The 27,199-nt window shown below is 42.7% G+C and overlaps 1 protein-coding gene across 5 annotated transcripts; it reads left to right on the plus strand.

The window, feature by feature from the left end:
- The first annotated feature begins 8,418 nt into the window (after nt 1-8,418).
- Nucleotides 8,419-25,648, plus strand: Znf483 (zinc finger protein 483). Of its 5 annotated transcripts, none has more exons than XM_029540357.1 (7): nt 8,419-8,503; nt 10,637-11,165; nt 12,647-12,661; nt 13,148-13,245; nt 15,182-15,308; nt 15,684-15,794; nt 19,500-25,640. In XM_029540357.1, the coding sequence occupies exons 2-7, from the start codon at nt 10,763-10,765 to the stop codon at nt 20,945-20,947; spliced, it is 2,202 nt and encodes a 733-aa protein (XP_029396217.1). In that variant the 5' UTR covers nt 8,419-8,503; nt 10,637-10,762; the 3' UTR covers nt 20,948-25,640. The 5 variants fall into 5 exon arrangements, with proteins under 5 accessions (XP_029396217.1, XP_021056772.1, XP_029396216.1 ...); XM_029540356.1 differs by lacking the exon at nt 8,419-8,503 and adding an exon at nt 8,522-9,003; XM_029540358.1 differs by lacking the exon at nt 8,419-8,503 and adding an exon at nt 8,522-8,710.
- The last annotated feature ends 1,551 nt before the right edge of the window (nt 25,649-27,199 follow it).

Genomic DNA, 27,199 nt, shown 5'->3' on the forward strand with positions numbered 1-27,199 from the left:
AGTTATTCTCAAAGATCTAATAGAGGTGCCACAGAGCTAGAGGAAGGCGACAGAAGAGGCAGAGATTATCAGGGAGGAAAAAGCAGGCTATAAAGTAAACGGGAACACAGTCTGGGAGGTGAGAGCAACACATAGAAAACCTCATGGCTGCATCACAGCGGTCCGTGAGTCTTCCTGCGTATCAAGTTCCCAAAGACCAGGGCCCACCTGAGCATGGGAACTGACTCTGGTTTGTGACAGTTGAAACACAGGGAAAACACGTTGAGAAGTTCGAAGAATAAATTCTAAAACTTCCCAGAGAGATACCCTTTTGAATGAGATGGACCAAATATCTGGAAAGGAAAAGAGCTACAAATGGGAAATAGCATTGGTGTACCTGGAACCCAGGCCTCAGACCTGTTAGGCAGGTACTCTACCACTGAGCTGCAACCGCAGCTCCAACAGTGCTATTGATACTACCAGGCAGAGGAAAAGTAATATCTGCTTGAATTTATCCCACACGAGGACTACCTTGAGGTCCTCAACACCAAACCCTCCACCACCACTGAAGAGAGGTCTAATAGTTCCATTCCTGCACTGCACACTCCATGTTCTTGTGTCTCCTTCCTGGGTTGACCCAACCTCTCTCCCACCTGCACCCCCACACTCTCTGCTGAGGTCTCTGGAACACGTGTAATCGTTGAACCTGGGGGCTTCATGCTTGCTAAGCACATATTCCATCCCTAACCCCTACCTTTTCTGTTCACTTATTTCTTCAAGACAGAGTCTTGCTATGTTCCTCCGTCTAGCCTTGAACGGTGAGCCTCAGTTTCCCAAGTAGCTTGACTTCAGGTACACAGCACTATGCCTTTTACTTCTTGGGCTTAGACGTTACTTTTATCCTTGCTGCAGCATGTATCAAGTCTGCATCCCTTGCCTTTGCGCAGTAGTTTGTTGCAAGAACATGCATATAACAATTGTTCACCCGTTCACCAATGCCTGCACCTCAGAGGCAGTTAGGTTTTGTGTTTTTTTGTTTGTTTGTTGTTGGTTTTTTTTTTGTTTTTGTTTTTTTTTGGTTTTTGAGACAGGATTTCTCTGTATAGCCCTGGCTGTCCTGGAACTCACTTTGTAGACCAGGTTGGCCTCGAACTCAGAAATCTGCCTGCCTCTGCCTCCCGAGTGCTGGGATTAAAGGCGTGCGCCACCACGCCCGGCTAGGCAGTTAGTTTTTTTTATCATTACAAGTAAGCTACTGTGAAGAGTTCCATGTAAGACTTTGTATGAAATTATGTGTATTTGTTTTGTTTGTTTTGTTTTTTCAGGACAGAGTTTTTCTGTGTAGCTCTGGCTGTCCTGGAACTCTCTCTGTAGACCAGGCTACACTCAAACTCAGAGATTCACCTGCCTCTGCTTTCTGAGTGCTGGGATTAAAGGTGTGCAGCACCACTTTCTGGCTTTTTTTTTTCTGTAAAATATTTTTTTAAAAAAATAGGTTTATAGTCTATACAGATAGAATAAAAAGTACAACAGAATATTTTCACTTCTTCATAAAAGTGCACACAGTACAGCACACCGGGTTTTGCATTCTACAAATATGGCCGCGTGGTAATCTGTGAATACCGTCTTGATTGAGACAGGTAAAGAAGGGTCAGATTGGATGCCGCAAACAGTGAACTGAATTCCATGGATATATTGCTTTGGTAATTGTGAACAATTTGATTGTACCATAATACATGTTATTTTAAAAATCAAATTAAACTTCTCAATCACAATGATTCTTCTTGTTTCTGGGCAACCAACTTCCTATAAAGCAGCAAGGAATGGTGGGAGGAGGGAGACCAAAATGTAAGGCTGGAGACTGCTACTCCGACCTTAGCTCTCCATCTCCTTAGTGGTCTTCTCTTCCCCCTGCAAAGGAAGATGCAGGGCATGGCCTCTATTAGCCTCACTCCTCCCATGCAGGTTTGCACTTTGGTCTTCCCAGTGCTGGAACTTGAGCCAGGGTCTTCCACACACTTGTCAAGCTTCAGTTTTGCAATCTCAGTATTGATAATACTGTTCAGCTATGCCGGTCTTCAAAAGGTCAACACTCTAGTTGAAAGCACCTACCTAGGTTTGTTATACAAGACAACAAAGTTGGCTTTAAAATCGTTTTCATGTCTCACAAATGTTAGCATATAGAACACCACTCTTTCAAGTAATGAGGAGATGCTTTTAAGTATCCCTCAAGATGATCTAACTGTAGGAACAATGCCTGGCTTCTTCTTTGTTGCTGTAATAAAGTACCTGGAACTGGATACTTACAAATAAAAGAAATTTATTTTGCTGACAGGAGGGAAGTCCAAGATCAGGCATGCACATCTGTTTGGCCGCTGACACACCAGGTTATACCATCAATGTATAATTGGTCTTATTGTAACAACCCACTCTATGAGGAAATCATGCAACCCACAGACCAGCATTAATGCCTTCTGGGGGTGATATCCACAATTATGTGTTTAACTAAATGCGATACCTTCCCCCTGGGCACCACCTTATAAAGGTCTTACCACTGCAACACCAACACTGAGGACCAAGTTTATAGCCAAAAAAAAAAAAAAAAAAAAAAAAAAACCTTTGGAGCACAGACCACAATCAAACCATAGCAATGTGCTTTCATTTCTATTGAAGTAGAGATCAGCTAAAACAAAATCCACATATCTAATGTTTATATTTCTATTTAACAAATGTATGTATCACACACTCACCACCACTGTCAAGCCATAACACTAGTCCATGTAAAGACCAGGGCCCACCCCATGAGGCCTTTGCAGATCAAGCAACCAGCCCTTGTTCTCTTGTCTCTCTCAGTCCCTGCCATTCACTCTGTGATTTCTGCCTCTACATCTGTCTTTTTAGAAATGGAATCACGTCTATAGCCATACCACCCTGAACATGATCCCATCTGATCTCAGAAGCTGAGCCAGGGTAGGGCCTGGTTAATGCATAGACAGAAATGGAATCCTATTGGATGTTCCTTTTGTGTCTGGCTTATGTGACCTTACATGCTGCCTTTGGGGTATGGTCATATTTATCAGTTGTCTATTCTTTTTACTGCTGAGTGGTATCTCATGTGAATGTGAGAGTTTATCTGTTTGGGTTTGGTTATTAAGTGTCCTCTAAAAACTCACATGGCACTCTGGAAAAGTGTTTGCATCCTGAGGACTCTGGCCTTATCAGTGGATTAATTCCATAATGGATTTGTAAAGTGACATCACTGGAAGATGGAGACAAGTTGGCCTAAAGCAACAGGGCCAGTTGACCATGGACTGAAATATCTGAAACTATGGCCAGAAATAAGTTGTTCCTCCTTTTTTTTCCTGCTGGTATTTTGTCACAGTGATGAGAAGTCAAATATATGGGGTAGTGAGATGCCTTAGTGGGTAAAGGCACTGGCCACCGAGACTGGGGACCTACGTTCCACTCATGGAACCCACATGGTTAAGAAGAGAACTGACTCCTTAGACTTATCCTCTGACCACAGAGCCATGGCACATTGGGTGCACAGTACACACAGCCATCAGTCTTTGAGAAAGGAAGACTATACCCTGGTCCTAGCATTTGAATTGTCCTCCCCCTTTGGCAATCATTAGCAAAGCATACTCAAACTTTTCCCAATGGTCTTTTTGCAGCTAGGTTCTTATACTTCTACTGACTAAGTACCTAAGAGTGAAACCACTGGGCTGCATAGTAGTGAATAAATCCTTTGAACAAAGACTTTACTTTCCTTCCTCATTGCCCTTCCCTTCCCACCTTCCTCCTCCTCCTCCTCCTCCTCCTCCTCCTCCTCTTCCTCTTCCTCCTTGATTTTTAGAGATAGGGTTTCTCTGTGTGGCCTTGGCTGTCCTGTAACTCACTTTGTAGATCAGGCTGGCCTCAAACTTACAGAGATCTGTCTGCCTCTGCCTCCCAAGTGCCTAGATAAAACTTGTGCTACACCACTGCCAGGCCCTTTCTCATTTTTAAATCAGTTACTTCTTCCTCTCCCTCATCTAACCCTCAGTCTCAAATGCTCATCCTTCTGTCTTCCTGTCAAACTCACTCACAGACTCCCATCCCACTGCTCTTCAGCTCTGTCCCGCTGCAAGGCTACTTTATGTATCTTAAGAAAAATCAATCATGAGACATGAATGGATGATTTCTAATCTCAAATGGATCCTTAACACTGTGAGAAAATCTATGTATTTCTGCTCAGCAATCCTCTACCCAGCAACTATCACAAACCAATCTCTCCACAGGCTTTAGGCCCCATTTCCCTCCTTCCTTCTGCTGTGCGATCTTAGTGGGGAATCCCTCAGATGCCTTCTATTACATATTTCCTTGCAAGTGCCTCCCTTCTTTCTGTTCTGAGGAAGAGTTAGCTTTGCCTCTAGCAGCCTAGGGTTTAGCCCTCCATGTATACTTCCTCCAGAATCTTCGCTTGTAAGATGCATCTTTTTAAAAAAGATTTATTTATTTCATGTATGTGAGTACACTGTCACTGTCTTCAGACACACCAGAAGACAGCATCAGATCCCATTACAGATGGTTGTGAGCCACCAGGTAGTTGCTGGGAATTTAACTCAGGACCTCTGGAAGAGCAGTCAGCGCTCTTAACCGCTGAGCCATTTCTTCAGCCCTGTAAGATCCATCTTGCTCTACACCTTCATCTCCCCTCTCTCCAGTGGCCACTCACCACTGTTTACATCTGGCTTGTTGGCTGTTTCCAGAACTAGTCACCCTTTATAAAGCTTTACACAACCAGGGAGGAAAGTTCTCCATTTCCCCTAGAGAGGAAAGCATGGCCTCCTGCTGGCACTAAGATCCTTGGAGTACCAGCAAAGCCAGAGGAATGAGGATGTGTGTCCCAGGAAGAGACACACCTTCCAAGCTCAGGGCCTACAGACTGGATGCCATGAACCCTCCAAGTCCTAAGGAGATACCTAAGAGGCAGCCTAAGATAAGCTATGTCAATGTGTCATTCAGAAATGGCCCTCTACATTATTAGACAGCATTTGGAGCAAACAATAGCAACAGCTGAAGCTTTTTGTCTTGAGATAAGGTCTCACTATGTTTCCCAAGCTAGCTTCAAACACATGATCCTTCTGCCTCAGCCTGAGTGCTAGAATTACAGATGCTCACCACTGTGTTCAACTAATATCAAGTTTTGCAACAACTGCAGCAGAGCTAGGGATGTAGCTCACTAGATAGTGTTTTTTTTTTTTAAGTGTACATAAAGCCCTGGCTTCAAGCTCTAGCATCCCATACACCCAGCATAGTGGCACATGCCTGCAGTCTTAGCATTCAGGAGGTAGAGTCTTGAGGATCAGAAGTTCATGTTCGTCATCCTTGGCTATACATTAAAGGTCAACATGGACTCAAAAGCAAGCAGAGGCTGGAGAGGTGGCTCTGTTGTTAAGAGCACTAGTTACTCATACAGAGGACCTGGGTTCTGTTCCTAGCTCCTACCTGTCAGCTTACAGCCACCTGCACCTCCAGTCCCAGGAGATCAGGAACCCTTTCCTCGCCTGCTTTCAAAGGCACCAAGAGTGCAGGCAAAATACCCATACACACAAAATGAAAATAAGCAAGTTTTTTTTAAAGCAAGCCAACAAACAAAACTCACCTGTCCAATGCTATTGACTAAGATCCAGTCTTGTCCTTTTCCTTCTAAAGATGGAGGAGGATTCCTCTCCCCCAAGGCTCTTTTCTGCACAGAGCTGATTGGCTGTCACTTGGCTGCTGTCTAAGTGACCCTGGGCATGCCTCTTTTCTGCACTGTCTTTGAGAGGCCAAACCCACTCCATCTTGGGACCAGCCTCCATCTAAAAGAAAAGAAATAAATCCTGAGAACTTGACCTACAACAGAACCTAAGCTGCACCCACATACCAGGAAGGACCTCATGGCTTGTCCTTGGCCAGAGTTACTCCCTAGCTACTTCCTAGTTGCAGTTAATCAATGATTAGTCTGATTGTTTCATATGCACTTTAAGACCGTTTGTGAATGTCTACAGTCTTGCTTCAGAGCACCCACCTGTCGGCTTATAGTCATTTTATTAGGTGCTTGCCAGACTGGACACCCCCTCCCTCACCCCATCACTTGCTCCTATTTTCCTATAAAACCTTGTCCTGCTGAGGGTTCGAGGCTGCTCCACCTTCCCTTCCCGTCTTGCAGTCTCAGGACTAGGTTGGAGGAGAGCCCAAGCCTGAGCTTGTAATATAGAGACCCTAATGCTGTTTCATCGGAAACGGCTCCTTGGTGGTCTTTGGGGTTCATGAACGATTCCTGGCACAACATCTTCTTTTCTGTTGCATAGGTGGGAGGAGTTGGCAGGCCCTTGGCTTTTCAGTTTCAGGTTGATTCTAGCTCAGTGGTCCTCAACCTTCCTAACGCTACCACCCTTTAGTACAGTTCCTCACGGTGTGCTGACCCACAACCACAAATTCATTTTCATTGCTACTTCATAGCTGTAATTTTGCTATTGTTATGAATAGTAATAGAAATATCTGTGATTTCTGATGGTTTTAGGTAACCCCTATGAAATGGTTGTTCAACCCTAAAGGGGTCTCGACCCGCAGGCTGGGAACCACTGTTCTAGAAGGGCTTCAGAAAACCAGCCAGCTCTGTACAAAGACACACATAAGCACACCTATGTGCTTCCCTCCCTGTCCATGCAGCAGAGCAGGTGCTGAGTTATGATCTGTAGAAGCAGGAAACTAGTGTAAATAACTAATCACAGGGGGATGCCACGCAGCAGTGAAAACAACTAGGTCATAACCATAAGCAACAATTTTGACAGATCTCACAGGCATAACAGTGAATGAAAGAAGCCATCTTAAAGAGGAAATACTATCTGTTCTAGTTAGGAGAATTTAAAATCCAGGGTATGGAGATAATAACAATTCCACTTTGTTATAAGTTAAAAAAAACAAGGGCTGGAGAGATGGCTCAGCGATTAAGAGCACTGACTGCTCTAACAGAGGTCCTGAGTTCAATTCCCAGGAACCACATGGTGGTTCACAACCATCTGTAATGGGATCTGATGCCTTCCTCTGGTGTGTCTGAAGACAGCTACAGTGTACTCATCATATATATAAAATAAGTAAGTAAATAAATAAATAAAATCTTTTAAAAATAATAAAAAAAACAAACAAAACAAAACAAAACCTTGGGTTGTATAATGGATGGATACTGCTTTTAAACATTCAAATGGACACCCCGCCCTCCATCTGAAGCAAACGCAGGGCCACACTTCATGCTCTTTGGCAGTTACAGTACTATTAAACAGCACCCTCCGCCCATTTCTGGACTTTACGAACTAAGGGCGGTCACCCTAGTTTCAAAAATCTAGGAACTGCTCTCAAAGGAGTTACATCAGCAGTATACTTGTAGGACGAACTTCGAGAGTAGATAGATAGATAGATAGATAGATGCTGATGTGGTCATCTTTACTAAATGTGATCTGCCTCACTTGTGTTAACTTGTTCCTGCCCATCAATGGCTGCCGTACATCTCCACATCCCAGTACTACCATCATCTCTTGATACTGGGATGCCACGGCTCTATCTTCCATTACCAGTTAAACCACCTCTAGAATCACTTGGTAGACCAGCCTATGGGCATGCCTATGTGGGGTTATCCTGATTGCCTGCGGTGGTGGCACCATTTCCTGGGCAGGTAATCCTAGATTGTATAAATAGAGAAAGGGACATGAGCATCAGCATGCATCCACAGCTCACTGCTTCCTGGTTGTGGATGCCACGTGACCAGCTGCTTCAGGATCCTGCTGCCTTGACTTCCCTGCCATGAGGACCGTACCTTGAGCCGGAGCTGAAATCAATCCATTTCCTCCTTAGTGGCCTTTGTCAGGGTATTTTATCACAGTCAAAGAACAAGTAACTAAAATATGAGAGTTTTGAGCAGTCCTTCCTTGGGAGGGACATAATCTGCCTAGACATGGTATAAGTGATGGACAGGGGGAAATCCAAGAAGCTATTGCAACAGTGCAGGCAAAGCTTTGTGTAGGGTGCTTGCCCTTGGACCATGGTGGCAGGTGTGGAAGCCAGAGGATGGATGACATTTGTATACGGCTAATGCTTCCTCAGTGGATGGGTTTTTTTTGTTTTGTTTTTTTGTTTTTCCACTTCACATTCTAGTGAACAGTGGTGATGGGAGAAGCTGAGGAAGATTCAAGGTAACTGTGGATGCCGGGCTGCATAGATCTAAAAAACCTCAGTGTGTTCTAGGCCTCTAAGCCTCTGGCGCAGCAATAATTTAGCAGCTGAGCCCCCCAGCCGCTTTTCTGTGACCATGCGCAACAGGCCAGATAATAGCCTATGGAAAGCACTGGAGTTTCTGAAATCGAGGCCAGCGGACCCCGGGAATCGTAGTTCCTAGCCTTTGCGCAGGCGCAGTGGGTCCCGAAGCCTTGCGCGCGCAGCTGTTGCGGGACAAGGTTGTGAACGCTTATCGCGGTGCAGCTGGCTGCGGATGCTGGTGCAGGTATTGGTGCTTTCCACCGTTCGGTTCGGAGCTGCGCGGCTTGAGAGCTCCGAGCGCACGCCTTGGGCGGATTGGGACCCAGAGCGTCCCACGGACCAGGCGCAGCGCTGCAGCTGCCGCTGCTTGGGCGTGCACTACAGCAGCACCGCGCCTTCCCGTCCTTCCATGCCTCCCTGTGCTCAGGTCTTGAAAACTTCGCCACCATTGGTATTTTGAGCCAGATAATTCCATGGTGTGTCTGCTCGCGTGAATGTGTGTGTATGTGTGTGATCCTTTTATTAGATGTTTAGCAGCGTCTCTGGCTGTATCTGTCAGAAACCTGGATCGTCTTTCCTCCGCGTTCCTAATAAGCTGGAGGTCTCCAGGCTTTGCCAGCTGACACCTGTGGGGCAAATTGCCGCTGATAATCTCCTACGCGTTGGGAACCTGTACCTGCGTCACATTTTCACAGAGCCTCTATTGAAGCAGCTGCGCATGTCTCAGTCACTGCGGAGTCCCAGGTACCCAAAGGGGTGCCAGGTGACGTGGTGGGCGCCTGGTGATTAGCAAAGAAATAAATGACATCTCGCTTGCTGGGTGTCGGGTCCTAGGCTGGGTGGTTAACGCTATGCTAATTGCAATAAGATGCTAGTATATCCTGCCGAATAGTGGTACATCTCGGGTCCTATTTCCGAGATGTAAGTGATCTCTACAGGCCTGTCCCCACGGTGCCCATTCCCATCTTTGTAGATCCCAGTCATTTATGGTATGAATGAATGCATGCAGCACAGGCTAGGCGGTGTGCAAAAGACCATTTAGAGATCAAAAGGATTTTCACAGGATGGTGGTGGCATGTCAACGGAGAAGAGTCGGAGCTTTTGTTTTTGATATGGTTCCTGGGAGTGTCTCCCGCCCCAACCTCTGGTAGAGGAGGGGGTGGGGTTAATGAGGGTTGAAACCACATGCTAGGCAAGTGTTCAATCACTGAACAGTATCCAGCCCTGGTTTTATTTTGTGTTTATGAGTGTTTTGCCTGCATGTATATCTGCACTGTTCGTTTGTCAGAAAAGAGAGTGTTGGATTCCCTGAAGCTGGAGTTACAGATGGTTGTGGTAGGTGCCAGGAATAGAATCAAGGCTGGCTCCTCTGCTAGAGCAGCAGTGCTTTTCACCCTGAGACCCAGGAGCTGTTTGGAAGAATGAGCACAGGATTGTTAGGAGTAGGAAGGCATCGTTCCAAGTGATGAGGGGGCGGGAATCTCTCTGGTGTAAAAGATAGGGAGAGTTTGTGTGGGGTATTTCTGTATGGCTGCAGTGTCGGTCTATGAGGTATCCAGGCAAATCTTAAGATTACTCTTTATGCCCTCTGCTTTGAACTTGGTCTTGGTGGACACTGTTAAGGGTTTCCAGGCAGGGAAATGACAGGATCAGCTTTTGAGAATTAGGAGAGATCCTTTGGCTACAGCTCAAGAGTGGATTGAAGACAACTGTACTTACAAGAGAAGCTCTAAAGTTAAGAGCACTTGTTGCTCTTCCAGAGGACCCAAATCCAGTTCCGAACTCAGACATGGCAGCTCACAGCCTTCTGTAACTTCAGCTCTGAGGATCCAATGCCACCTTCTGACCTCTATGGGCACCAGGCACACTTGTGATACACATACAAACAGGCAGGCAATCACTCATACACATAAAATAAATTTTAAGGTAGAGAGAGTCTAGCTTGGTTATTTATTATATGAAAAGTAAGACTAGGGAGGAGAACTTTGGTAGTAGAATATGAAATCGGGTTTCAGAGTTGAGTGACTGATAGGAAATGTGTGTTTGTTGAAAGAGGTCAGGTCCTGTTAAATAGGTTTGTGCCTGAATCACTTGGAACCAGGGAGCTTTTCTATTCATTTTGTTTGTGAGTAGTATTAAGTCTGAAGTAACTGTCTGCTTGCAGAGTACATTTAATTATCTTTATTTAACTCTTCAGTTTTTATTCCATAAAGAGTCTTCTTTTAATAGGATAGTTGGTTGGGCAGAGCTTTTCTGAACCTCTAAATACATGGGTATAGGTGGAAGGGAGGTTCATGTGTAATAAAAAAAAAAAATCAATGTTTTCAGAATTAACGATCCCTTTACTCATTTAATGTCTTCTGTTTCTTCTTGACAGTTCCTTCAAGACTGTAAATTGGATTCCTGGAGCCTCTGGTAGTTGCCGTGCATAGATAGTACCTGTTGGCAGATCGCACTGATACTCAGACAGTCTAAAGAGAACTGGATTCCTGCTGGTGTTACAATGCAAGCTTTAGTGCCCTCGAGCATGATGGCAGGCCCCTCAGCTTTGGCTCTGAGTGAACAGGGCAGGGTCCCCAGAGTGGATACTCTGAGGGTCCAGGAGAGTATGCTAAGAGGATATGCTGATGGCCTGGAGTCTTTCAGGCAGAAGTTCAGGTGGTTTTGTTACTCACAGGAAGAAGGGCCCAGAAAAACCTTGAATCAACTCTGGGAACTTTGCAAGCAGTGGCTGAGACCAGACATTCACACCAAAGAGCAGATCTTAGAGCTGCTAGTGTTTGAGCAGTTCCTGAGGGTTCTGCCTGGAGAGATGAGGGTTTGGGTAAACTCCCAGCATCCCGGGAGTAGTGTGGAGGTGGCGACCCTGGTAGAAGACCTAAACCAAACACTTGAAGAAAAGGAAGGTGAGAGTTACAGGTGGAGTGTGGGGGTGGGGTGGGGTATGAGAGGGGTCCCCTAAGATAAGAAGTAAACCTCTCAAAGGAAGCAATACTGCTAAGGTTGAAAATAACAATTACAATTATATATTCAAAAATAAAGGATTATTTGAGGCAGCGGTTCTCAACCTGTGTGTCATGACCTCTTAGAGGGTCATATATCAGATATCCTGCATATCAGATATTTACATTATGATTCATAACAGTAGCAGAACTACAGTTATGAAGTAGCAGCAAAATAATTTTATCGTTGGGGTCACCACAACTTGAGGAACTGTGTTAAAGAGTCACACAGCATTAGGAATGTTGGGAACCACTGATTTAAGGGAAACAGTCCATTTTACAGATTACTTCCGATCAGTTCTACATTGTGGGGTCTCTTGTTAGAGACCCTAATTTTAGAAGGTGAGCATGTTGCAGTGATAAACAAATCAGAGAGGAGTCAGGCAGCCCACATTTTAGGTATGTAAGTTACCTGTGTGACCACAAATCAAATGGGGGGCAGTAAACAGTACTCCCTCCTAGCCATCTTAGAGCGTGTGGTAGAGCCCATTCTGCCCATTGCTGCCTCTGTGTGAAGATTCCTACAGTGAAGAAGCCATTGCTAACAGCAATCTGTAAGGAAGAACAAGTTTCTTAAATTAATCCTCTTACATCTTTATATAATCCCCCCCCCCAACTATCTGGTCAATAAAATTGCCCACGGTTCTTGTTATAAGATGGTAGAGAATGATTTGAAGAAATTATTTCCCCTTAACTTGAAAAAGAATTGTCATCTGAGGGTGTTCAGTATGTTCGGTCACCGTGAATTCAGGCTCCTCCTGGGGTCTTCACCCGGTCTCCCACCCGTAAGAGCTCTGTGAGCTCACCTAGACCCTACCCTCTGCTGTTCCCCCTCAAACTCACACTGGCGGTTTCTTGCTTTTTAGAAATGATCTGTAGAAATCAGCTGGCAGTCCCAGAGGCACATTTGGTTTTTTGGGGTTTGGGTTTTTTGGTTAGCGTGGTGCCTTTGTTCAGCCAACAGCTATAAATAGTATTTGAGCAAAACTGGTTTACCTTGGTAGACCTTATAAATTAAAAATATTTTCTAAGCTCTTTATTGTACAGAGTGCTATATAGCTAAAGATATATCAAAGGAAGGAATTCAGCTTTTTGGACTCAAGAACAGATAATATCTTTTGAGGAAATAGTGGGGGAAAGCATATATATAGTGATTTCTGTGGCAGTTCTGCATCCTAAAGAGAAGAAAAACTTGACTTCTTTACTCTGCTCCAGAGAACCATGAAACGCTGTGGTATTATAAAATAGGTATTTGGGCTTTCATCCCCCTGCCCCCAGGCCTGCAGCCCCTATAATCTTTGTCATATCCCAAGTTACTAGAGCAATAGATGCCTTTTTATTAACACATTTGTCCTTTCCTCCTTGCTTCCTGAAACCTGTTCCAGAACCCTCAATAGATGGTAAGGTGAAAGACAGTTGTCATTTATCATAAGCCCCTTCTAGCCATGCCTGAATTTAATGAGGTCATATTTGAAATGTCCATAAATAATCACCCATGAAGGCTGGTTTCCAGTACAGCTATAGAAGGATAGAACTCACAACTCCCACCTCCAGAGAAGGGAGGGGCTGAAAGTAGAGACGATCACCAATGATGTCATCAGTCGTGCAGTTGTCTTCAAGAAAGCTAGGCACATGGGGATTCCAGGAGGGTAGTTACCCATAGAGAGGGCGTGGAAGGAGATTCTGTCTGGATGTGTCCAGGCTGTAGCTACATTCAGAAGCAGGCTTTGTCCTATGTAGCTTTATCTGGCTGTTTATGTCCTTTCTATTATCCTTTATATTAAACAAACAAATAAGCATTTCCTCTGAGCCACTCTAGGAAACGAATCCAGCTTGAGCGGGTTGTGGTGAGTACAAAGAGTGGAGTTGATTTTTCCTTTTCCCAGATCTTAGCACTCAGGCTTCCGCAGTTTGCAAAGAGGAGGAGTTGGGAGAAGATGCAGTGGTGGTGGTGGTGACGGCGGCTCCAGATCCTGAGCCACGTGTAAGTCTTCTTTCACTGGTTTGCATTTGTCAGTGGAAACTGAGATATTAGTGAGGAGCATAAAGTTACAGAATCAACCAAGGCAACTTGTGCTTCACTGTTTACTTGCTGTTTATTTGGATTCATAGACTGCAACATAATTCTAATGCTAAACAAAAGCATTTAAGGCCAGTGAGGTGGCGGGGTAGGTGAAGGCTCCAGCCGGTGAGTCTGATTTCAGCCCCCACCCCATCTATATAGTAGAAGGAGGGAGGCAACTCCAGTGGGTTGACCTTTGACCCCCACAGGCATGTTGTAATATACTTACTGCACCACCCCCACACCCAAAATGTTTGAGGCCAGAAGCATTTACTAAATCCCAAAAGTTAGTCTTGACAGAAATGAGTCAGGTGGACATAGAATTATAGTTTCCTAATATGGTAAAGAATATCATATAGGTAGACTCAGGAGATATAAAGAGGAAGAAGAAAGAAAGCAGGGTTCACAATGTAAGAAAAATATCAATATTTCCTGAACATTATTAGTCAACCAAGTGAAGTAAGAGAGAAATGAGATGTGTTGGAGTGTGAGAGACAAAGGCATATTATTTACAGACAATGTTATGGTATGTTTGGAAGACCTTGGGTTCACCTGAGTAAGACTAGAACTCATACAGTTGCTGGGAAAAGCAACTGGTTATGAAGCAGTTTCCAGTACTCATAGTTACCAGTTGGGAGTGGGGGAATCACAGTTATAAGTCATACTTCTATACAAGAACAATAGTGAGTTCTAGGAGTATGTCTACTTCCTAGTCCCTGGAACTTGTAAATATTATTTGCTTGAAGAAAAATCATTCATTATAGGTGTAGTTAAGTTTTAAGATGAAGAATTGGTGCTACTAAAATTGGAAAGATGGCCGGGCATTGGTGACAAATATCTTTAATCCCAGCACTGGGAAGCAGAGGCAGGTGAATCTCTTGAGTTCGAGGCCAGCCTGGTCTACAGAGTGAGTTCCAGGACAGCCAGGGCTACACAGAGAAACCCTGTTTTGAACAAAACAAGCAAAACAATGCTAATAAAACGAAATAGAGCTGAAAAGATGAGGAGTTGGTTCTGGGTTATGAGAGGAGGCCTTGAGTGCCTTCATTCAAGAAGCATGGAGAGAGTGAACACAGAGTGAAGGTGATGGCGATGCAGAGAGGGAGGCAGCTGAAGGAACTGGACCACAATCCGGGAAGGTCAAGGGATGCTGGCAGCTGCTGGGAGAGGCTACGAGTGGATTCTTCCCCAGAAACAGGCTCAAGAGAGTACATGCCTGCCAGCTCCTCAATCGCCTATCCTGGCCTCTGGAATTATGAGAGAATATAGTTCTCTTGTTTGAAGTCTCGGAGTCCTGGTATATTTTAGATGGTGTAGCATTGACAAGATGCTAATCTAAGCTCTTGAAGACACCATTGTCCTGCCTCCCTGACACAGAAGATGCTTTAGATTCTATCATACAGAAAATGAAGTTCTAAGCCACACATGAGAGCATGCACCTGTACAACCTCAGAACTCAGGAAACTGAGTCAAGATGGCTGGTTTGAAGCCAGTGTGGGTTCCAAGCAAGTTACAAAGGAGAAAGAAACCTGGAAACATGACTAATGAGTTAGTATATGTTTGCGACTGTACTTATAAGCAGGAGGAACTCAAGTTCAGAACCTGCTTAAGCAACTTAGTAAGAACTACCTAAAGGCAAAAAGTAAGAAGGTTGAGGTAGAGCACTTACTAGCATTTACCAGTTCAGTTTCCAATGAACACGCATGCACGCACCCATGCACGCGCGCGCGCACACACACACACACACACACACACACACACACACACACACACACACACAGCTCCTAACTGCTTCGCTGAATCCTTAAGGTCTATTGGGAAACAGTACCACTCACAGGTGCTGTGTTTCATCTTCTAGGAATCTGTAACATTTGAGGATGTGTCTGTGGACTTCTCCAGAGGAGAGTGGAAGCTACTGGAACCATCTCAAAGAGAGCTATATAAGGAAGTGCTGCTGGAAAACTTAGAGACCCTAGAATTTTTGGGTAAAGACATCCTCTTCATGGTCTAGCACCTAGGAGGTAGCTTTTTCATCCTCTGTTGTCTTATCTGAAAGATAAGTACCATGTTACTATTTAACTGCATCTTCTGGGCATCTGGGACCTGACATGACTGTTCCTAAAAATGGACCCTAAAATGTACTTTCTGTGCAATATTTCCTCCTCAGGAAGTTTTTGCTTCACTTCAGGGGACATGTGGGACATCACTTCCTTGTCCCCAGTGTTATGCCTTTCCATTTTCCCTCCTTCTCTATGTTTGACAGCATCTTTATCTTTCTTAGAGAAACAGGGTAAATATGAATATTGGGTCACCTTTTTTTCTATATGTAAACAATCATTTTCTATCTCTTCTTTGAGCAGGCTCTCCAGTTTCCAAACTTGACTTGATTTCCCATCTGAAGTGGGTTAAGTTGCCAAGGGTACTGGAAAAAGAAATCTCAAAGGACCCCAGACCAGCAGAGTTGGTAAAAGGTAAGAAGGAAATGAAAGCTGACTGGCTGAGTGAACCTAATGCTAGACCATACGGTTGATGGATTAGGAAAGAGCCTTGCCTTCCTGGGGTGCTCATGTTAATGGGGGCACTGGTTTGGGTCCTCCAAAAGGTGGATGCCAAGACGTGTATCTCCAAAATGGAGATTTGTTGGGAGAAATTTCAAGTGAAGACAAATGCAGTTAGGAGTGCTGCTTCGAGTGCGGCATGCAGGTATAACCTCTGAGTGAGGGAGAAGGAATGGAGGCTGAGGAGGAAAGATCTTAAGCTGAAGATGGTTTGTAAAATTCAGGTAAGTCTTCACAGGCCTGGGGCAACAAATCGCCTGAGAGGCCTCCACATCTCACAGAAATGGTCCTGGATCTGTGTACTTCACCGATGACAATGGGAGGTTGTGTGACAGTGGCTGGATGTGGACACAGCCCCAGGGGCAGCAGGCAGTCTCCTTACAGATCTGAAAAGCACATTATTATCGACATTTAAAAGGCCAAATACCAAACAAGTGTGTCAGTAAGGTAACACCCACAGTAAGAATGGCACATGAACGGAGCTGTAGATGTATGCGGGAGTATAGATGAGACCCACAGTCTCTTGTTTTAGGATTATGTTTTTACACTGATGTCGTTTAGTAGAGACTGTACTTGACCAGCAGTGTATGATGTGATATCCTTGCAGGGCCAAGCACCAGTATCATTCAATACACTCATGTGCATGGAACCTCATACGTAAAAGCTCCACGGTGTGCTGGGTGTACTGAATACCTTTTTATTTAGGATGTTTTCAACTTACAATGGGTTGGCCAAGATATAACTCCTTTGTAAATCAAGGAGTATCTGTATAAAGGAACAATAATTTAACTAGCACTTGGACTTAATCTCAAAAAGTAGGTGGGAATTCCGCCAGTAAATGTGTGTAATAATTCCATTTGTGTGTGTGAGTAAAATGTATGTCTAAATGTATAAGTTAAATACTTAATGGATGTTTAGCATCTGGAAAACATCTATGTTCATTTTTAGTATGCTAACCTTCAAGGGATTATGTTGTTTTCCATTATGTTTCTCTATAGCTTCCTAAAATTTAAAAATAACTAATATACATTTTAATAATGAAAATGCAATTATATATATTAGTACCTTTAAAAAATTGAAACTGGCCTTTTCTGATCTACTTTCTAAAGCACTTATATTAGTCAACCTCTCAGCTGTTTCTATTAGAATTACATAAATAAAAACCAACTGTTTTATTATGCTTAAGCAGCGGTTTAGAGATTTATCCCCAGAATGGGTTTTGCATTGTTTTGCAGTACTATACATCTTAAAATGCTATTTATATTAAAGGAAAAGCAGACTTAGTAGTGATAATTATTTAATGTATACCAGTTAGTAGTGAGCTAGCAGTACATAATTTAGAAATAACAAACAATTTGAACAGATAACTGATAAAATTGAAAATGTGAATGGCTCATGAACATGAAAAATGGTTCATAAACATACATTTAAAGCAGCAGTGCTGTGATGAATTGAATTTGTAGCTACTTAAGGATCACTGATCTGAGGTGAGGATTGAAGCATTTTTATCCATTAGGTATTAGGTAAAGTTACACACACACACACACACACACACACACACACACACACAGAGTACAGAAACTGGGTCCAGTGTCTCATGCATGCTAAACATACATTCTTCCACTAAACTATACCCCTAGCTGTAGGGACATAATTTGATAAACATTCAATAAGGAAATCAATAAACTAGGAAGGATGGATTATTATGTAACTGATTAAAAATACCATTTTCAAAAATTATCAATAAACCTGGAAATCTAAAAGAAAAATAACAGAACTTGGGCTGGCTCAGTGGTTAAGAACACTGGCTGTTTTTCTAAAAAAAACCTGGGTTTAGTTTCCAGCACCCACATGTCAGCTCATAACTGTCTGTAACGCCAGTGTCAGAGAAACTGATACCCTCACACGACATGTATGCAAGCAAAACACTGAGGCACACAAAATAAAAATAAATAAATAAAAAAATTTTAAAAATAAGAAAAATAACAATACATCTTAATTTTTCTATTCTATATGCAAAGATTCACATATCTTGTGAATAATAGGATTTTGAGTTTTGAGGGGCTTTGGAGTGGTTGGTTGGTTTCTTTTTGTTGTTGTTGTTGTTGTTGTTTCAAGACAGGGTTTCTCTGTGTAACCCTGGCTGTCCTGGAACTTACTCTATAGATCAGGCTGGCCTCAAACTCACAGAGATCTGCCTGCCTCTGTCTTTCAGGCACCAGGGTTAAAGGCATGTGTGCTGCCATAATTATCTGTTAAAACAATAAGGAAAAAACAATAAGGAAGATGACTGTGTGCTCTTATGATTAAAGACCGGCGTTGGAGCTGGGGAGACTGGCTGAAACATCCAGCTCCTGGTTCAGTGAGAGACCATGTAGTTTTAAAACAGTGGAGAGTGACAGAAGATACCCAGCGTCCTCCTCTGGCCTCTGCATGCATGCACGTGGGCACGTGATCGTGGGCATGAACAATGGGCATGTGCATTCCCACATGCATTCAGGCACACACTCAAACACACACACACACAGGCACACACACACACAATACAAGGGGAAACCAGAGTGAATAATGCAATTAGTAAATGAATTCAGAGTTCTAAGACAAACACAATGAATATATGGTTTTGGAGAAAGCTCTATTTTGATTATGGGACTTTGAGCCTTTGATCCTGTCAGATTTATTAAAATGTGCTGGGGCACCGCATGCTAGGTTTTCAGACCCAAAGAATAGGATTAAAAGTGTTATGATCTGGGCGGGTTCAGGATTGGCAGGGCCAGACAGTGGTAATGTCTGAAGGCTTATTATAGGTGGGTGCTGCATGTTGGTGAGGTCATTGGGATTTTATATAAAAATCACCGCATTTGTCTGCTTGAAGAACAGCTATATAATATAGGGATCAAAAGGATGGACTGTGGCATCAAATTAAAGTATGGCTTTAGGGTCCGGAGAGATGACCCAGCAGTTAAGATGGCTCGCTGTTCTTCCAGAGGACCTGGGTTCCCAGCACCCACGTGGCAGCTCCCAACCATCTGTAACTCGTTTTCTGGCCCCCATGGACACTACACACATGTGGTACACAGACATACATATAGGCAAATCACTCTTACAAAGTTAAAATAAAAGAATCTTAAATCTGGCTTTTACCACTTCCAATACATGTGACTTTGGACAAGCTTGTGATTCTCTGTATGTCCAGCTGTGACGTCCATAAAATAAATTACAAGATGTACTTCACTGGTTGTTGTGAGGATTAAGGAAAACAGTGCAAATACAGTGCTCATTTGGGACCAGCCATTTGGTAAGCATATAAAGATATGGTCTGAGTATAGGGCGATTAAGCAGCTTTGAACCTAGTGTAGAAATTGGAAAGAGACATGAAGACTTGCACCTTTCCTCACATAAAGCACAAGCTTTTCATCTTCCACATTGTTTTTCCTAGCCTCTATGTTCATCTTGCTTGCCTATATCACTTTTTTCTCTTGTCTGTTTTCTGCAGCTGTAACTGATAACTATCTAAGCTGTGTTTCTTAAAATCCTTACTGTGTTCCTATGTCCGTCCCAAATACAGCAGTTTCCTTTGTTGCAAATGGGAAATGCTCGCTCTGTTATCTCTTTTAGAGAGTGAGTCTAGAAGTGAATTGGATGGTTTCATGGAAGACTTGACGTTAGAGAAAACAGTAGAGTATTGCTTCAGGGATGGTGGTTATGGCTTGAAGACAGAATTCCAGAGGCGACATGGCAAACCCAAGAAAGGTCATGGCAAGCGGAGTAGCCATGAGAGTAGAGAGTCTGAGACAGAAGGGACCTCCTCTGGGAAGAGTGTCAAGCAGACTTCCGACACACTCAAACATCGGAAAGCCTATGTAACAAAGATGTCTCAGAGGTCTAAGGAAGGCAAGAAGCCCTTCAGCTTTCATTCAGCTCTTGTAAACCGCAGAGAGCTCAGTGGGGAAAAGTCGAGGAAACGCAGTGAACCTGAGAAGGACCCACGTCGCCATTTATCTCCTGCTGAACGTAAGAGACATCCCAAAATTGGTTCGTTGAGTAAGACCGAGACGTGTAGTAAGTGTGGGGTAGCCTTTACTCAAATCTTAGGGAACTGCATTGAGAGCTCTCAGTGTGAAAAATGCCGGAAGAATTTGTTTCAAGATGAGGCCCCAAATCAAGACAAGGAGCCTGAACCTGAAGAACCCAGTAAGTGCAGGAAGTGTGGCAAGGCCTTTGAACCTGGTGCGAAACACTCCGTGTGTCTCGAATGTAGAAATGCTCCCAAAGCTAGCTCCTCACCCAAGCCACATAAAAAACCTGACCGAAAAGAAAAGCCTTACAAGTGCGATGAATGTGGGAAGCATTTTGCTGAGTTTTATTTTCTCAATCACCATCGAAGAACGCACACTGGAGAGAAGCCCTACGTGTGTAAACACTGTGGGAGACCTTTCAGCGACTACTCGTCATTTTATCAACACCAGAGGATTCACACTGGAGAGAAACCATATACATGTAAGGAGTGTGGGAAATCCTTCACTCACAGCTCCTCTCTTTCAAAACATCAGAGGATACACACTGGAGAGAAGCCCTACAAGTGTAACGAGTGCGGAAAAGCCTTTAGACAGAATTCTTGCCTTACTCGACATCAGAAGATCCACACCGGAGAAAAACCGTTTTTGTGTAAGGACTGTGGCTTGTCTTTCCGCCTCTTTAGTAGTATCATGTATCATCAAAGACTCCATGCGGGAGAGAAGCCCTACAAATGTACCCACTGTGAGAAAGGTTTCCCCTCTCATTCTCGCCTCAGTCGCCATTTGAGATGCCACACTGGTGCGAAACCGTACAAATGCAAAGAATGTGGGAAAACTTTCAGACAAAGTTCGTCGCTTAATTTACACATCCGAACTCACACTGGAGAGAAGCCCTACAAATGTGATCACTGTGGAGCGGCCTTTACCAGGAGCACGATCCTCATTGAACACGTCAAAACTCACACTAACGTACAATACGAATGTAAGAAGTGTGGTAAGACATTTAAAAGCCGTGCCACCAGTCTTAAACATCACTGTACACAGTAATCCTGGTGATGGAGGATGGAGGGCCGTTAATTCAGATTGTGCTCTTATTTAAAAGCTCAAATTATAAACTACCCACTGCATTGATTAGAAGCTTCAACCTCAATGGGTTACCAACCAGGAATAGACTTCTTCCCCTTTGGCCCCTCTTCTTGAGGGTGGTCCGTTTTGATTAAACCTGGTAAAGTCATGTTGACGTGAAGAAAGCTGTGACATGAAACGATTCTGAGAAGCCAAACTTAAGTTTCCTTCAAGGAATTCTCCTTTTGGTCTCCTTTCACTGCCATACTGGAAAAAAATACCTGAACTCTCATAACCTGGGTTCTATCCCAGTTTGCCAGCCAACCACTGTGTCACCTTAAGTCATTTGGACCCTCTGAATATTATTTTCTTGACCAGTAAAGTTGAAGAGATGAAGACTTTTAAGTTTTCTTTTTATTTGATACTGTGATACTACAGAAATAGTTTGAACATTTTTAACTCATTGGAATTGTTGCATCCAGTAGATAAGTCCCTTCTTATAGGTTAGTGAACTTCTAGATTAGTGAGAACATGGAATGTTTGGTGTGGGATCCTAGAATGTGATGAACAGAACATACCAAGGAAGCTCCATCAAGTGTGCTTTCAGAGAATGTTCTAATTTGCACAAGTCACCTCAACTCTCCATCTTTTGAGTTTTGCCTCAGTGGGTTGAAAATCCAGAGAGCTTTTACCCGAGCCAGCTCAGTCCTAATGGTAATGGACCTAGGAGAGAAACCAAAACTAGCTGTTTAGGGTGGATTATCTCCCTGCAGTGAGCATGGCCTCCTGCACCTCTGTAAGAATTCTGTATGACCAAAGTCACAGGATGTCAGATTGAATCAGATTGGAGCCTTAGACTGTTTTTTAGCTGTGGGGTGGAATATGTATGTACACACAAAGCTTTCACTACTTAGAAATATGGAATCTCATGTGTTAAAGAAAGTAGAGCTTATCTTTTAAAATGTACAAGAGCTGACTACATTAGTCTATTATTTCCACAAGTGCTCAGCTGGTCCTGGGGTTGTGGTTGCCACTTTAAATGCCATGTTTCTCTTATATTTAGCTTTCTTATGGCAGGCATGTGATTTGTTTTCTTTTTGTTACCATGCCCTTTGGACAATACATACACTAAAATCTCAAGGGACTCCATTGATAAGAAGTAAAAGTCGTGATAAGAACACATAAGTAAGTTGTAGTTGATAGATTCTTTTGTGAAGTAGAACTTCAGTGAAATGGACTATACGGGTATTGATGGGTATTCCTTAAATTTGTCACAGATGGAATCTTAATTTCTAACTGGAAAAGGAATTAAAGACTGTGAATGAGTTATTTTAGGTCTCACATCATTAGATTCCAGAAGTGCCTGATTGTGGTAAAGAAATAAGTTCCTGACATTGAAATTGGGGGCAATTGCTCATGAAGAGAGAGCTAAAGCAGGACTCTGGTCTACAGGCATGAAGGGTCTATAGAGTTGATCTGACGTCCAGGAATATCAGGAATATTTGCCAATGTAATGTGCTTAGGTCTGAAATGCAACTTCTGGATATAAGGGTGGGTCCTTCTGGGTGGCTCTTCCTAAAGCCCAAAAGAATCAGACATTGCTTCATGATAAATTAACCAGTATAGCTGTTGCCAAACAGACCAAGTAAACACATTCCTGACATCAAAGGAACATGGCTTATATGAATCTTTCACATGGGCTTAAGGATTTTCTGAAACAGTATATTTTATTGAAGTATTTAATGAAGTACATAAAACAACTCTTGAGAGTTGTTCCAGAATGTTCTAGAGAATTTTAAAAGAGGATGTTTTTATCCCAATCTCAGTTGGGGATTAGAATCAAAACCTTATTTAAAATTTTATTAAAATATAGAATGTATATGCTTAAAACCAAGGTTTGCTATTTGTATGAGTTTTCATCAGTTTTACTGAAGTACACATTCATTACCATAATCCATTTTTCAGAACATCACCCTAATAAGACTAGCCATTGGATACACCCATTTATACACAATTCTTGATCTCCTCTCTGACCCCAGGTAACCACTAACCTTGTATTAACAGAACAGCCTTTTCTAGTCATTTTATATTGGCCTTTATTTCCTCATTACCATCATGGTTTTAGGTTTATGCATGTTCTAGCCTATGTGATTTCTTACTATTAAGATGTTGTATGTCAGTATTGATTGTCGTTAAATAATATTCTATCATATGATACTTTGTCCATATACCTATGAGAGGACATTCTCTTCTTTAGGTGGTTGGCTGTTAGGAACAACACTGTGAATGTAATGTGTAAGTCTGTGTAGACAATAATTTTAATTATTTTGCTCAGTAGACATCTACAAGCCAAGTTTCTGAGTCATGTAAATTTTTGTTTAGCTATGTAGGAAACTGCCACATTGCTTTCCATTGTGACTACATCATTTTAAATTCTGGCCAGCAGCATGTGAAGGTTACATTTTCTTTACACCTGGGCCAATCTTTAAAAAGATGTTAGTCACCCTGATGAGGGGCATTTCTATATGCTTTTAATTTGCATCTCCATGATGACTGACATCATCACCTGTCTTTCATATATCTCCTTGGAGTTTTTTCAGATTCCTTATCCATTTAAAAGTCAGGCTAGTCGAGTTATAATAAGATATATATCAAATATGAGCTTTCTATCACTGTGTACTAGAGGGAAACTTTAAACCCTACTGCAAAATATTTATCAATAGCTAAATAAATTGCACAAAACCCATTCAGTCTGACCTAGCACCCATGTACTTAAGTCAAGTTTTAGATTGTCAGTTCATCCAAGGGTCTTTAATATATGGTGTGTGACTCCTCATAGAATTTCTTCTTAAAGCTTCATTTAGCATTTTTGTCTGCTTATAGTGATACGTATTTTAATCATCTATAGTTTTAAACGAAGTCCTCACTCTTTAGAATGTTTCACAATGAGTTTCTATATAGAGATTTATTTTCCATCATGGGACAACAAAACGTCTGCCAGTGAGTTAACTTTTATTCTTTTTACTTTAGAATTATTTCTGACATAAAATATGTGTGCTATAAAATGAACCATCTCTGTTGCTTTTAGGTTGTACCGTTCTATAGTGTCCATGTGTGAAGTTATCACTCATCTCCAGCCCTTGTCCATCCTCCCACACTCACCTCATTGGAGATTGACTCTCTGTCCTCATCTCTCCCAATCATCACAATTCCACTTCCTTCCCTCACCTGGCTCTTGTCCATTCATTCATCACACATATAAAAGACAATACGTGGCTTATCTCACTTGGGTAGAACATTGGAGGCATTCAAGGACATCTTCAGGTGGACTTCCTAGTGCAGAGTACATGTCACCTGTGTCATTGGTCCCACAAACTAATCACCTGCTCATGCACACTGAAGAACCTGAGGATATGTACCTGACTCCTCTTAGGAGTCTGCTCTAGCAAACTGAGTAAGAACACTTTCAGCGTGAATCACACACTGTAACCAAGCAATGAGAAAAAAAATCTACTATCTCTTGCTTTAAAAGGACAACCCATCTGGTCTTTAAACTCAGCTACAATTCTATCTTCTTGAAAGAAACTAATCTTTCTGCTTAGCTGAAATTCCTTAACAGATGAAAAACTTTTCTAATAAATCAGAAGTTTGAGATTTGAGGCAATGAATTGGCTTCTCTTTGTAAATTTAGGTGTTCTTTGAGACAATATCATCAAAGTTTTCCTTGGGTAATGTCTTACACTGATCATCTAAAATTAAAAAAGTACCTGAAAATTCTCAAATTTTGAGTCAACTGATTTTCGATAATAGAAATGTATATATTCTGTGAGAAATATGTAATTTGCTCGTGTTGACCCTGAGCAGAATTGTTAGGTGGTGTGGTGTTTTCTGTTTTCGTGGGTATCTTTCAGACTATCAATTTTCCAGTGTTTTGAGTGGATTGTAATACTTGGATTTACTTTCATCTATCTGTGGTTCTCTTTGCGCGTGTGTGCCTGTGCAAGAATCAAGCTGCCGTATAACTGGCACACTTATGATCTGAAACCTATTAAAAAGTCGCTTAAGGTATTTTGGTTAGAAATTTAGATTTCATTTTGCTGTTTTTTGTGGAATTTTTTTTTGACTAAGTTGTTGACGAGAGATGTAGATCTGAAATACTGACTTCAGTATTGCCTACTGTGTTATCTTTAATACTTGAACTCTGTGTCTGCTGCTACTGCTNCTGCTGCTGCTGCTGCTACTGTAAATTGCAACTGGCATTCATCAGTGAATGTGCATTGGACCCTCTTCCAGTCGCTTCTTTCCCTACGGGGACACCTACAGTATGAGCTTCTGTGTCTGCACTGAATCCTGCCTTAGAAATATGCCTTTGACTAAACTTTAAATATTTTTTCATGTATTTTTACCTATAGAATAATCACGACTCGTGTAAGCAACACTTTGGTGGTTATGAACTATACAAGTAACAACCTCACTTGTGCTATCTGCATAGCATGTTGATGGAATCCTTTATGATGTCCCATCTGTGCAGAGACAAATGTCATTTGTCGGTTTGTCAATGCTGACTAGATTGGTGATGTATTTGTGTGTCTCTGAAGAGCACACGCTCTTCTGCAGTGTTAAGAACACCCTGTATGGTGCGTAAAGTGAATCACAGCTAAACAATAAAGTTGTATTTAATGACGAATACCTCTTGCTTTGTTTGTTTGTATTTTTAAACATTTTTAGATCTTGTTTCTTTGTTTGCATGTGTGTGTGCGTGAACACGCCTGACATGTCATGTATGTAGAAACCAAAAGACAGTTATAAGAGTTGATTCTCTCCCTTTACATGTGCCTTCCAGGGATCAAATGTAGGTTGTCAGCCTTGGTGGCAGACCCCTTACCTGCTAAGCCTTCTCATTAGCCCTAGCTTTTTTTTTTTTTTTTTTTAAAGAAGTGCAATTCATATCTTCAGTTCTCAATAGCCTCCACTGGTTACCAGATTTGACAATAGGGTTGGGGAAAGAAATGTTAGCCAGAGAAGACAGTGAGCTGCAGCAGCTCGGTTCAGTAAAGGACGATTCCCCAGACTGACCTCCAGTACCTTGCTGCTCTGCAACATCTTATAGTGATTCCATCTACATCACGTGACTTTCAAGTTCCAAGAGGCAAGGAAAGGAGAGATGCAGTGCCCAAAGATTTTAAACTGTGACCTAGTGCTTTGTCCTGCACACACTAATCCTGGAAACTGGTCTGGGAAGGTGAGGGAATGACAGAGTAGATGGGGACAGAAGAGCTAGGATCAGGTGGCCATGCTCACTCCCTTACACACCACCAACTACCACAAGACCCCAGAACCTCTGCATGTTTATTATGTACAGCACAGGGAGTGCAGGGGAGTGACACCCTGCAGGTCTCTCCAGGCTCAAGTTTGCCCTCATCCAGGAGAAGGAAGCAGTAGTTGCCAATGTTTGCAATACATTGGTCAATAGTTCATATGCACTCATATTTCCATGGACTGTCAACATTTGTACTTGGACTAGAGAAAGACTTTGCCATACCTCGGAACCTCACTAGGAAAGCTTTGGCACTCTTGTGGGTCTGGGGTACTGGGGTTCCTTGGCATGGCCGTGCCACATTCAAGACTTCATCGCACCTCTACATTCAATCAGCTCTCAGCTCCCCACAGCCCAGAAACAGCTTAAAGCCACTTGTCATATGTAGGTGACAAGGTGCTCCAGGGCACCGCAGGGAGTTCACAGGGGTGTCACCAGGATAGTGTTAGTGTCCTAAGGTACTTTGAACATTTTGGGGAACTTTTAAAGTCAAAAGTCTATTTTTGTTTCCGTTTTTTCTGCAATCTTTAAATCTTTCATGCACTTTAATTAAAACAGAATGTTATTACTTTTCTCGTCTTGAAAAAGAACGGGGTTAGGGAATGGACCCAAAATTTAAAAGGTTTAATTTTCAGTGGCCGGGGGGGAGGGGCAAGAAAGGGCTTCTCTATGTAACTGCTCTGGCCTGTAGACTATTAGTTTTTAATTGTATTTGTCAGCAAAATGTTTCCAGAATGTTCAGGACTCAGAAGGCATCAGTGTACAGTACAGTTCATCTCTTCCCCATCACCCACACCCTCAGTCCCAGCTGTCTCGAGTGACAGGTTCCTCCCTTGATCTGTTAGCCTCACTACACAGCACACCAGTGTGGGCTGGCCCTGAAAACTGCATAGATCAGCAATGTGGCTTTTTCTTTC

The sequence above is a fragment of the Mus pahari genome, chromosome 6 (genome assembly GCF_900095145.1).
Source record: "Mus pahari chromosome 6, PAHARI_EIJ_v1.1, whole genome shotgun sequence".
In the NCBI taxonomy this organism is placed as follows: Eukaryota; Metazoa; Chordata; class Mammalia; order Rodentia; family Muridae; genus Mus; species Mus pahari.